This window comes from Panicum virgatum, chromosome 2K, assembly GCF_016808335.1.
Source record: "Panicum virgatum strain AP13 chromosome 2K, P.virgatum_v5, whole genome shotgun sequence".
Lineage (NCBI taxonomy): Eukaryota > Viridiplantae > Streptophyta > Magnoliopsida > Poales > Poaceae > Panicum > Panicum virgatum.
In genome coordinates, this window is record NC_053137.1 from 39774166 (window position 1) to 39786588 (window position 12423).

Consider the following 12423-nt stretch of genomic DNA (forward strand, 5'->3'; position numbering starts at 1 on the left):
CTCTATAGAGAGCTCACGTGTTTTTTTTGTAACTATGTACTATTTACCGTTGTTTAATACATTCCGTTGCTAATTATGTATTTTAGTTGACTTGCCTTGCTCTACGATTTGCTTTGGTTACCTTTTATTTGTGCCCTTCTTCTTCTTGACGTCCTTTTTAGCAGGTAGGTCTTGCAGCCTTCTGACACAGGTATAGAAATGCCATATGGATGCTGCTTCTTCGTCTAAACAGACAAGGAAAAGACGGCGCTGTAAAGAAGCAGCTACCTGCACATCACACCTCAGGTGTGCTGGCACCGTCATGTTGTTTCATCTTTTCCCTTGCTATACGTAGGTGTTTGTGCAGTGCACATGCACCGAACAAAATATTATGCGTTGAGATCACAGGAAATTAATAATGGGCACCCCAAAATAGGAATAATAAATTAAAGAGCAACGTTTACCACCTTTTCGAATAGAATTTTTTGAGGGTAGAATTTTGGGGAAAAAGTTTAGCAGATACAGAGCTGAAATTGTATACGGGTTCTCCTGGAAGGTGGTAGGGCAGTGGCGGGCCCCATTAAATACAAGGGTACTCAACTGGATGCCATGATTTTTTACCAACAAATTTATGTATACAGTATATCCTATGTATTAGATTGGAGAAAACGAAAATTATACAACAATACAGGCTTCTGGTGTTCCAGTCTGTACTTTGGCCCAAAAAATTTAGCAGCCCACCTCCCCCCTCCGGCTCACACAGGCTCAAGTAGCCCATAAAACGTGCTCCTGGCCAGCCTCCAGCCCAACTGATCCCCACCAGCGCCGCCTTGCCGCAACTAGTGCCCGGCCGGCCCGGTCGTCTTGTCCCTATCGCAGCAGCGCTGCCTGCACAGCGGGCAGCGCCCGGCCGTTCGGCTCGACGAGGGTGTCCGGCGGAGGCCGAGCGAGCGCTGGGCCTACAGGAGCCCCGTCTACGCGGCGGCTGACGACAGCTGAGCGGCAAGCTTCAAGCGTCCCAGTGCATACGTGCTAGTCCTGCATGCTGCAGGGGCTCTGCGTCTTCGTAGGGCCGGCGGCAGCCGAGCGGCGAGCGGCCACCGCGCGCTAGCTGCTAAGGCCGCACCGCCGCAGGGGTTCCGCACCTCTGCGGTGGCCAGCGGCAGCCAAGCTGTGAACCGCGAGCGAGGAATTGCGTCTCGGTGGAGGTACTAATTTGTTGGTTCCGATTTGACTCCTGGTGGCCTGTTCGTCATGTATTATGGAGCACTAGCGATAAGAGGTACCTAATAGGTACTAAAAGTATACAGCTGCCTACTTTGATTGGAATATTAGTGATGAGATTGCAAAGCCTCCTATTTTAATTACTTTAGTTTGATCGTTGCGTTTGATCCAACTTAGATAACTCATTCTGTTCCTCTTATATTATATAGCCCATTTGCACTAATTGATGTTATACTCACTTATAGATGCCAGGTACCAGGATTTAAACCATGAAAAAAAATTACCCTTGTGAGAATTTGAATACCATGTTCGAAATCCTGAGGCTGGCCCTGTAATAGGGAAGATTGAGGATAATGATGTCCGCTAGATAATGAAAATGGACTTAGCGATCTCGCACAGAGAATCTGTTTGGCCTCCTAGCAAGGAGTCCCCCCCCCCCCTTGCAAGGAACGAATTATGCAAGGAATAATTTTACAAACACAAATACCAGTATGCGTGGGATCCATGCAGGTTGCCTGCACTTGTTTGGTGATTATGGAAACACGAAAAAGCTGCCCATGGACTTTTGCTCTTTCCATTCTCAAGCCCCAAGAGTATAGTTTTGATTTTATTGACCTGATAGTTATGCTAGATTTTTTCTTCCCTTCTCCATCAGTGGCAACTGCTGAGGGTACAGTTCGTGGGAGGCAGGCTCGCCGAAGATCCACAAGACAGGGAAAGAAAGAAGGTGAACTGAATGATTCTTTGTGTCCACTTTATAGGTTCCCCTATTTATTAGTGAACGCTGGTTTTGATTCGTGGTGCAGGAAAGTGTCTGGCCCAGGCGGAAAATCAAGGTGCGAATATTTAGCCTAGATTATTTTATTAGAGGCACTCATAAAAGAACCATTTGAGTGATTGTTTGTGTGGCTTACCTATGCTCCTTATGGCTGTACAGTGTACCTTACACCTGGGATTTCATACTACGGCCCTCCTGCGCACGCGTGCCAGTACTGCGGTGCACAGTTCTGGCACCAGGAGCGCATGAAAAGGTCCTACTCAGGTGAAGGAGGCTGTATTCGTTTCCATCTTTGTTGTCGTGGAGGTAAAGTTGTCTTGCCGTTTCAAAGGGATCCTCCTCAGTTCCTAGCTGGGTTGCTGGATCCACACGGTGATGTTTTGTCTAAATACTTCATTAAGTCCATAAGATCATATAATTCAATGTTCGCTTTCACATCACTTGGTGCCAAAATTGATACTGGTATAAATAAGGAACCTGGGCCATATGTGTTCAAAATTAATGGTCAGGTCCATCATCGGATTGGTTCTTTGCTACCGGATGAGGGTAAACCCCCAGTGTATGCACAACTCTATATTTTTGACACTGAAAATGAGATTCAGAATCGAATGTCAATTTTTGATAGGGACAGGGAGAGCGATAAAGATAATGGAGTTGATAAAAAAATTGTTGAAGGTTTGGTACGGATGTTCGACGAGTCGAATGAGCTGGTAAAATCATTTAGGGCAGCTAGGGACCTTTTGGGAGGAAGCCAAGTCCAGCCTTTACGCCTTAGGCTCCTGCACGATAGGTCAAAAGAAGCACCTCAGTATAGTGCACCAGCAGGATTTGAGATAGCTAGTTTAATAGTAGGGGATTTCTCCGAAGATAAGAAGAGTCCTGACGTAATCATTCAGGATAGAGGTGGTGGGCTTAGAAGAATCAGCAATCTTCATGCAAACTATATGGCCTTACAGTACCCAATCATGTTCCCTTATGGGGAGCAAGGGTTCAAGTTAGGAATTAAATATAACCGTTCAGGAACTTTGCGTGTTGGAGTTAGGGGTGAGGTTACCATGCTTGAATATTATGCTTTCCGATTACAGCAACGTAGATGCGAGGCAACAACGCTGATACGCGGTGACCGGCTATTTCAGCAGTACATTGTTGATGCTTATGCATCTGTAGAGGAGAACAGGCTTAGATACATTGTAAAAAATAACAAAAATCTAAGGTCTGAGGTGTACAAGGGTATTGAGGATGCTCTTCTTAAGGGTGATGTGGATGGAAACAATGTTGGGAAAAAGGTTATTTTGCCTGCTAGCTTCACTGGGAGTAAAAGATACATGATACAGAACTATCAGGATGCAATGGCAATCTGTCGATTTTATGGGCCCCCAGACTTGTTTATTACTTTTACCTGCAATCCAAAGTGGCAGGAAATAGCTGACGCTCTTGCATTTATTCCAGGGCAGAGGCCTGACGCTAGACCTGACATAGTTAGCCGAGTCTTCAAATTAAAGGTCGACAAGCTTGTTTCTGAGTTGAAGAAAGGCACTTACTTTGGGAAGGCGCTAGCAGGTATGAGTATCAGTTTTTTGGCACATATATTTTGTTGTGCTTTGCAATTAAATACTCCATTATCTTTGAGTATATTACAAAAGCCCCAGCCCATGCTAGGACGCACCAATGTATGAGAGTGGGCAGTAGGCCTGTTGGTATCGCGCGCTTTGTTTCCTTTTTTGTTCACCCGCCTTGCGCTGTGGTTGCTGAAAATAAGGCGCTGAATATATTGTTTGGGTGTATATGTGCATGCATACATGCATTTTTTTTTGAAACGATGTGCTCTGCCGTGAGTTAATATTGCTACTATTGTTTCTTGGTCGTAGTGCTCTACACTGTGGAATTTCAGAAGCGCGGCCTGCCTCACGTCCATATTTTGGTTTGGCTTGAAGGTAATACAAAGGACCCTCGCCCCTCTTTTATTGACTCAATAATATCTGCAGAGATACCGGATAAATCAGTTGATCCTTTGGGTTATAGTATTGTCGATGAATTTATGGTGCATGGCCCTTGTGGCGAGCTTAACAAAAAATGCGCGTGCATGAAAAACAATAGGTGCTCAAAATTCTTCCCTAAGGGTTACGAAGCAAGCACAGTAGTAGGTGAGGATGGTTTCGTGCAGTACAGGCGCAGTCCTGAGGCTGCAAATTTCGTTGAGCGATATGGAATCAGGCTTGATAATGGGTGGGTTGTCCCCTATAATGTGGCATTATTGAAACGATTTAGGGCCCATATAAATGTGGAGTGGTGCAATAAAACCCATCTAATCAAATACCTGTTTAAGTATATTACAAAAGGTCCAGACCGTGCTAGGGCTATCATCGAGACCTTTGGAGCTGGTGCGCCCTGTAGTGATTCCCATGGTGAAGCCATTAGCAGCCTTGGTGACCAGCCAGTAAATGCGCAGAAGCACCCTGATGATGTTGACGAGGTCCGGGAATACATTGATTGTCGCTATTTATCCTCCCACGAGGCTATCTGGCGTATGTTCGAATTTGATATCCACTTTAGGACGCCAGCAGTGGAAAGGTTAGCTGTGCATCTTCCCTTGATGAATAGTGTTGTGTACCCAGCTGACCAGCCATTGGCCAATATTGTAGATGACCCTCGTTACATGCAGACAACATTAACAGAGTGGTTTACTGCTAATACGCTTTTCCCAGCTGCTCGAGAGTTAACATACATAGAATTCCCAACAAAATGGGTTTGGAATAGAAAGGCTAAGGCATGGCATTCACGTAAGGGATCTAGAAAGATCGGCAGGGCTATATATATCAATCCTAGCTGTGGTGAGCTCTACTACCTCCGTATGCTTCTGAATGTTGCCAAGGGTGCTACATCGTATGAGGACCTTCGTACAGTTAGTGGTGTCCTGCACCCAACGTTTAAGGATGCGTGTCAAGCTGCTGGACTTCTTGGTGACGACAATGAGTGGCGTGAATGTCTCAAGGAAGCATCTGTTTGGGGGTACAGCTTCTCAAATGCGCCAGTTGCTTGTTACTATAATACTTTTTTGCTCTGTTTGTGATGCACCTTCTTTATTTTCTGAGTTCTATACGTACTTCACTGATGATATACACCATAAAATTAGAAAGATGGTAGGCCTGCCTCGTTATAAAGTGCCAGAAGAACATCTGATAAATCATGTCCTACTTGAACTCGATAGATTGTTTGTCAAGAATGGTGCCTCAATGACTGATTATGGCCTACCAAATCCTGATCCAACCCTTTGCAGCAAGGTGAAAAATAGATTGATGGCTGAGGAATTAGCGTACGACAGTGAAATGCTCTTGCATGTGCATGAAACTCTCATTAACCAATTAAACTCTGAACAGAGGCATATATATGATGTTGTCATACAGTCAGTTTATGGGAAAACTGGTCGGTGCTTTTTTGTATATGGGTATGGTGGAACTGGGAAGACATTTCTTTGGAATTCAATCATTTCACGCTTGCGATCGGAGAAACACATTGTTCTTTCTGTAGCTTCATCAGGGGTTGCTGCGCTCTTGCTCCCTGGAGGCCGTACTGCGCATTCTCGATTTAAAATTCCCATTGTTATTGATGAGTCGTCGATGTGTGATATTAAAAGGGGTACTTTCCTTGCTGATTTAATAGTGCAGAGTTCTCTGATAATATGGGATGAGGCTCCTATGACTCACCGCCATTGTTTTGAGTCGTTGGATCATAGTATGCGTGACATTCTTGGTCAATTGGACTCCTCAAATTCTGACCGGATGTTTGGTGGGAAGACAATGTTACTTGGTGGAGATTTCCGGCAAGTGCTGCCCGTAGTTGAGGGTGGTAATAGGCTAGACACAATTGATGCATCAATCACCAACTCTTATTTGTGGGACCATGTTAAGATACTAAAACTTACAACCAACATGCGCATACTTGGGATGGGGAGGAGTGGTTTAGCAGCTAAGGAGGTGAAAGACTTCAGTGACTGGGTATTGAGTGTTGGTGATGGTACTGCAAAAGGTACCGCTGAGATTGATGACGGGGACTCGGAGCTGATTGAGATACCAAGTGACATCTTAGTCCCAAGACTAGATTCTGCTATCGATGATATTATAAGTTCTACTTATCCCAACTTGGAGGCATCATATTCAGACCCAACCTACCTGAGGGAAAGGGCTATTATAGCTCCGAAGAACGACACCATCGACGAAATTAATAGCCGTATTCTTTCTTTAGTTCCAGGCAATGAAAAGGTATACCTCAGCTCAGATACATTGGTTGAATCCTCAAAGGAGAATGGTAATCTAGACTTGCTTTACCCTGTTGAGTTCTTAAATTCGCTCCAATTTAAAGGTATCCCTCATCACAAGCTTATGCTTAAGGTTGGCTCCCCTATCATGCTACTGCGCAATTTAAATCAGAGCGCTGGCCTTTGCAATGGTACACGTCTTATAATAACACAGTTAGGTGCTCGGGTATTGGAGGCTCAAATTATAACTGGATCACACATTGGTGACAAGGTACTTCTTCCTCGGATTGCCTTGCATGTATCAAGCGCTAAATGGCCATTTGTTCTTAGTAGGCGGCAATTTCCAGTTCGTTTGTGTTATGCAATGACCATAAACAAGAGCCAAGGGCAAACTTTGCAGAATGTTGGCCTATACTTGCCACGCCCAGTTTTCTCCCATGGTCAGCTCTATGTTGCTATATCACGTGTAACATCTAGGAAGGGCCTTAGGATCCTAATTGACGATGATACAGACCCAAATACCAATGCTACCCAAAATATTGTCTACAAAGAAATCCTCCGATCCCTTTGGTAATTTTCCTATGCATTTTCATCTCCACACACCCCATGCCATTTAGGCTATATCTTTATGTCTAGCGCCCTCAGCGTGCATCCGCATCTTATATTTTTTTTATATATCACATACCACAATCCTCCATTTGACAACAGTTTCATTTGTTTCCTTGCTGATTGATCTGGTAACAGATGGAGTACAACTTATTGTCACAAATAAATCCATCGAGACACAATTGGTGCATTAGGGTTAGAGTTGCTAGGCCTGTCTTGTGGATCTTCGGCGAGCCTGCCTCCCACGAACTGTACCCTCAGCAGTTGCCACTGATGGAGAAGGGAAGAAAAAATCTAGCATAACTATCAGGTCAATAAAATCAAAACTATACTCTTTGGGGCATGAGAATGGAAAGAGCAAAAGTCCATGGGCAGCTTTTTCGTGTTTCCATAATCACCAAACAAGTGCAGGCAACCTGCATGGATCCCACGCATACTGTTATTTGTGTTTGCAAAATTATTCCTTGCATAATTCGTTCCTTGCAGGGAAAAAAAAACTCCTTGCTAGGAGGCCAAACAGGTTCTCTGTGCGGCACTGTTTTTAGATGGGAAAACCCCTTATAGAAAAAAAAAGTGTTCCTTGTTTCCTTGGTGCACGCAATTGATGCATAGGAACATAGACAAGGCAGACCATAGATTGAAAAGTGGCATTTACTTTCTTTTGCCAGACCTGTACTTCATGTTGGTCTACATTGTGCACGTCAAATCTGCTCACTTGTTTTGTTCCTGTCACATTGCATCACATCAGTACAGTCCATATGCGTAGACTGTGTTTAGGTCGCGAAAAAGTTGGGTTTTCATAATGTAGTCTGTCTCGATGTTATTTGACAACTAATGTCCCATCGTGGACTAACTAGACTTAAAAGATTAATCTCATATAACACAATTATATTGTGCAATTAGTTTATTTGGCAGCTCCATTTAATATTCTATACATGTGTCCCAAGATTCGATGCGGCACATCCTACAGAATTTTTTTTCCCAAAAATAAACATGGCCATAGTTGATTTAAACTGATTGCTCGCAAGAGGGGATACAAGAAACATCGGCTCAACATGCTTTTTATATATGTACTCACTCCATCCATAGAACAATGCAACGGGCCATTCTAATTTACGGTCAACCGTACGCACTGGTTCTGTACGGTCGATTTCCGACCAACCTTACGGTCGATCTCCGACATCACCAAGATCACTCCGCGCCTAGCACCTCGTCTGGCTCGTCCCTTCTCCTCATGTCAGTGACGTCACCTCACCCGGCTCTGGTTCCCCTTCCGTCACGTCACTCATCTGGTTCCCCTCACGTCACCTTATCTGGTTCCCCTCTTCAATTAAACAATATTCTATTCTATCGTAACATATTTATATGTTACAAAAGTTATACAAACACAAATATTAACTAGATAAAAGCACATGTATATACAAGTTTGTATAAACTAAAATTCTATAAATCACTTTTATAAAAAATTTGCAACAAAGCTTTGAAAATTTCTAAAGAAAAAATTTACCATAAAGTTTTCATAAAAAAATGGATGGGATATGAGATAAATTTGGAAATAAAAGTCTAGAAAAATTTTGTTCAAGAAAAATTTGGCAGCTGAAAAGTTTGGACACAAATTTGCAAGATAAAAGACAAAAAGAAAAAAGTGGCGGAAATTAAATTCCAAAACATGAAAATTAGCAAAAAAAAGTTCTGGAAAAATTACGCAAAAGGGAAAAAATTGCATAAAATTTTAGCAGCAAAAAGAGAAAAAACACAGGCCATTGACTGCCTCTCTCATCCGTGCTGCTGTTGGTGCCGGTGTCACCTTATCTCTCATCATGGTGCTGGATCCAACGGAAAAACATGAAATGGAAAAAGAAAAGAAAGAAAATAGAAGGTGAAACTAGAACCGAGGAGAATAGGCACGGACAGCATTTGGATCTCACGTGTATGCGCGTCGACCGTAGCGAGCGCAACATGCGGTCAACCGTAAAATCAGCTTCCCGCAATGCAACTCTCTTTTCGAGCAGTCAACAAGTTCAAATTTTACCAAACTTGTGCAGTAAATTACATTCATGTATGCCTTTGAATGGGTGTGGCACGACAATTATATTTAATAACTAATTAAGTGTTGCCTATTTTATCCAATAAGCATTAGCATTATCTTGTACAGATCAATCGAAACATGAACTGTTTGGTTCACCGATTAGCGGGATTTGTATTTTTTTTGTGGGCGGATGGAGTACAACAAACACCAGTTAGATATGCTTTTGATATCTGCTCCCTCCGTTCCAAAGAACAAGTTATTCTAGAATTTAGAGTTTGTCCCTAAAAAGGACTCATTTTACTCTATTTACAAAATGTATCTGCCCATAAAAACCAATTAGTGCAAAAAAATGAGTAAAAAAATAGAGTCAACATGTTTATTCTACCATATTATTAATTTTCCCTACAATTACTATGATTACTTGTTTTTTTTGGTATACAGGGAGTACAACCACAGTGCCCATATTATTTAAATGGCCACCTAACACTATCACCTACCACCGCCTCTAGAAATAGCTCATGCCTCCAAGTACCATGCATTGAATAGCAAAAAACAACACCAAAACTCTGGAAATAGCTCATGCCTCCAAGTACCATGCATTCAATAGCGAAAAGACAACACCAAGACGTACAACCAGTCCTTTTTTAAGATGCGACACTAATATATAATAGGTACTTGAAACCATTACTACTATCAGCACCATTAGTTGAACTGCAGGTACCTTCCTAGGACACAGAATTACTATATATAACACATTGACCAGTACTTGCACAGATGGAAACCCAGTACCGCAGCAATTTATATTATGTGCCTTCCTACTTAACTTCCATGAATTCCTCCATTGTAGTGTTATCTCCATCCAAGTGGTTGTTCTTGCTAGTGGGCTCCTTATCTTCCTTTTCACCTTCTGTGCGCCCAACTATCTTTTCCTCCAGCCTCGATATTTCTTCTTCCATCCTAGCATTCTCTGCAAGTAATTTATTGTGCTTGTTTTGTAGGTGCGCGTTGTTCCTCTCAAGTACGTCTCTTTCGTCGATGAGTTCCTTGCATACCTTAGCAATATTCATTACTCTTTTCTTCCACAGCTTCAGTTGTTTCCTGCTGAAATCATTGATCTTGACGAGACCATATTTCTCCAGAGTATTGACAACTTTACGAGCGGCCTTCCCAACAGCTCTTCTTGCGGAAACTGATGATTTGCCTGTGAATTCTCGTTGGCCTCTGTATCCCATGGATACCCAGTTCACAAGGTCCACTTCTATGGTAGCATGGAACGTTCCGCTCTCTCCCTTCTCATAAGCTATTTTTGGTTCCTCCAATCCAAGATGATCTATGATTTGTGCTAGAGTCTTGACATAACTTATGGTCAATTTTGCCATCTGGCCTCCCTGGAATGGTATTTAAGAACAATTAGGGCCTGCATGCCACTATATGACTAGCCCTGCAAATGGGTTGGCAACCAAACTAAACACACACCAACCCATTCTCATTAGAGAAATTAATATTACCCACACCACTCCAAACCATCACCACCACAAACCAATCCAACCCAAATATTGCAGCTCATGATGTAATAAACTATTAGCAAACTATGGTTACAACCCAAGAAGAACCCGTTTCTCAAAAAAAAAATATAGTGTAGATTATAGCCACGCTGTTTTGCACAGAGTAGCTCCTAGTCATACTGAGGCATTTACAACAAATTTCAGTCAAATTCGATAAAATTTTATAGTGCGAACGCGAGGTTTTATTTTTAGAATCCGGCTCTTGATGTGGGACACACGTGTAATTCTAGCCACGCTGCTTTGCACAGAGTAGCTTCTAGTCATACTGAGTCATTTACAATAAATTTCAGTCAAGTTCGATAAAATTTTATAGTGTGAACGCGAGATTTTATTTCTAGGGTCCGGCTCTTGACGTGGGATCCATGTGTAATTCTAGCCACACTACTTTGCACAGAGTAGCTCCTAGTCATACTGAGTCATTTACAACAAATTTCAGTCAAGTTCGATAAAATTTTATAGTGTGAACGCGAGGTTTTATTTCTAGGGTCCGGCTCTTGATGTGGGACCCACGTGTAATTCTAGCCACGCTGCTTTGCACAGAGTAGCTCCTAGTCATACTGAGTCATATACAACAAATTTCAGTCAATTTTGATAAAATTTTATAGTGTGAACGCGAGGTTTTATTTTTAGGGTCCGGCTCTTACAGGACCGACATTTATATATAGTCATACTGTTTTGCATAAAGAATCCATTTCAGCCCGCCCCAATCCACTCCAATTCATATTTATATAAAACCCACCTCACCCACCCCACCCCATTAGCTAATACAACCCATTTCAATTTACCCAAGCACAATCCATATTAAAACCCAATCCATTAAACCAATTTCAACCCAAACCATTAGCAGGGCTATATATGACTTAGAGTACAGAAAATCTTGAATCTAGGATGCGTGAGGCTACATTATTTCTTAACAATTAAAGGGTAACTGAATCAGAAAGTTAATTATGCTTTGAAAATGTGTAGTAAGGATATCTACTCATCCTGGTGCTCCTTTTTTACGCTTCTACCACCATCGCTATCGACCAGCGGAGCTCGGTTACCCATGTCTAGCAGGGAGTTGTCTTATCATCCATCTATCTCTAAGGTGCAGGTATGAGAGCTCTCCGAAACTTTCCATGATGTGTTTTCATAGGTGCCTAACGAAAATTCCAGCGGCGAGCAACCCAATAGTAGGAAGTGTGGAATTAAAACTAAACTTTGTATGAACGCTAGGAATTTATGAAAATAGGTACAGAAATACACCTGTTATGGCTACACGTACCTTGTCCTCTGTGCTCCCTTATTGATATACTGGTATAGGCTGGCGCTGATCTCTCTTGCTAGCTCCACATGAACTTTATCTTTCATTTTATAGAGGTTCCTATGATATGTTTGTCACAGACACAGCAGCACGGATGTCGAGGGTGGCACCTAATTAGTTTTGTCGTGCCAATCGCATTAAGTGACCTAATCGGTAGTGGGCATTGATGAAGGTAGGGCCACCGGCCACAAGCTGTTGCAGACAGTGTACGTTCCTTATGTCATTTTCACTTGTTCCATCCGATATTGGTGAGCTGCTCCATCTTCTCACATTAATTATTACTTGCTATGCAGTTTTCCACTGTTTTGCGGTGGATATGGATACCCCGCGGAGTATGTGCTTTGTCCGTCCTGAAAAACAATCCAGCCCTAGCTTCTTGAGAGCTCAAACAATTCTAGGTTTCACTAAGTTTTTACAGAACTACTATCATTTAAATCTCCAAATAAATTTAATACAAAATATGTAACATGATTAATCTAGTGGCCCTTATTTTCTAGCATAAATGGTTCCATTGAGATTGGCGTCAGCACCAACCATTTGTCCTTGTTATGTGCCGGTGCGAAGTGACATAACAGTTTGCAGTTGGCACCATCAATATTTAATTTGGACTACCCCACCATATCACAACTTGCAGTTCTCCCCACCAATATTTTTTTAGGATTTCTATCCTTGCTGTCTGCTCCT

At 42.4% G+C, this 12423-nt stretch overlaps 2 protein-coding genes and 1 long non-coding RNA gene across 3 annotated transcripts; 2 read left to right on the forward strand and 1 right to left on the reverse strand.

Annotated features, from left to right (window-relative positions):
• The first annotated feature begins 1834 nt into the window (after nt 1-1834).
• LOC120696026 lies at nt 1835-2200 on the forward strand. Its single transcript, XR_005683993.1, has 3 exons — nt 1835-1930; nt 2010-2039; nt 2141-2200. It is a non-coding gene; the product is annotated as an uncharacterized LOC120696026 (long non-coding RNA).
• A 2835-nt stretch (nt 2201-5035) lies between these two features.
• LOC120695286 (ATP-dependent DNA helicase pif1-like) lies at nt 5036-6810 on the forward strand. The gene has a single exon (XM_039978571.1). It carries the CDS (start codon nt 5119-5121, stop codon nt 6808-6810), a length of 1692 nt encoding a protein of 563 aa, XP_039834505.1. The 5' UTR covers nt 5036-5118.
• A 2707-nt stretch (nt 6811-9517) lies between these two features.
• Nucleotides 9518-11835, reverse strand: LOC120696027. Its single transcript, XM_039979194.1, has 2 exons — nt 11701-11835; nt 9518-10259 (listed from the first exon to the last, which is right to left on the reverse strand). Exon 2 carries the CDS (start codon nt 10248-10250, stop codon nt 9687-9689), a length of 564 nt encoding a protein of 187 aa, XP_039835128.1. The 5' UTR covers nt 10251-10259; nt 11701-11835; the 3' UTR covers nt 9518-9686.
• Nucleotides 11836-12423: the final 588 nt, after the last annotated feature.

Bases quoted from the DNA above. Each gene is read 5' to 3' on its own strand.
- LOC120696027 (XM_039979194.1), bottom strand. From the start codon at position 10,250: ATGGCAAAATTGACCATAAGTTATGTCAAGACTCTAGCACAAATCATA.
- LOC120695286 (XM_039978571.1), top strand. From the start codon at position 5,119: ATGGTAGGCCTGCCTCGTTATAAAGTGCCAGAAGAACATCTGATAAAT.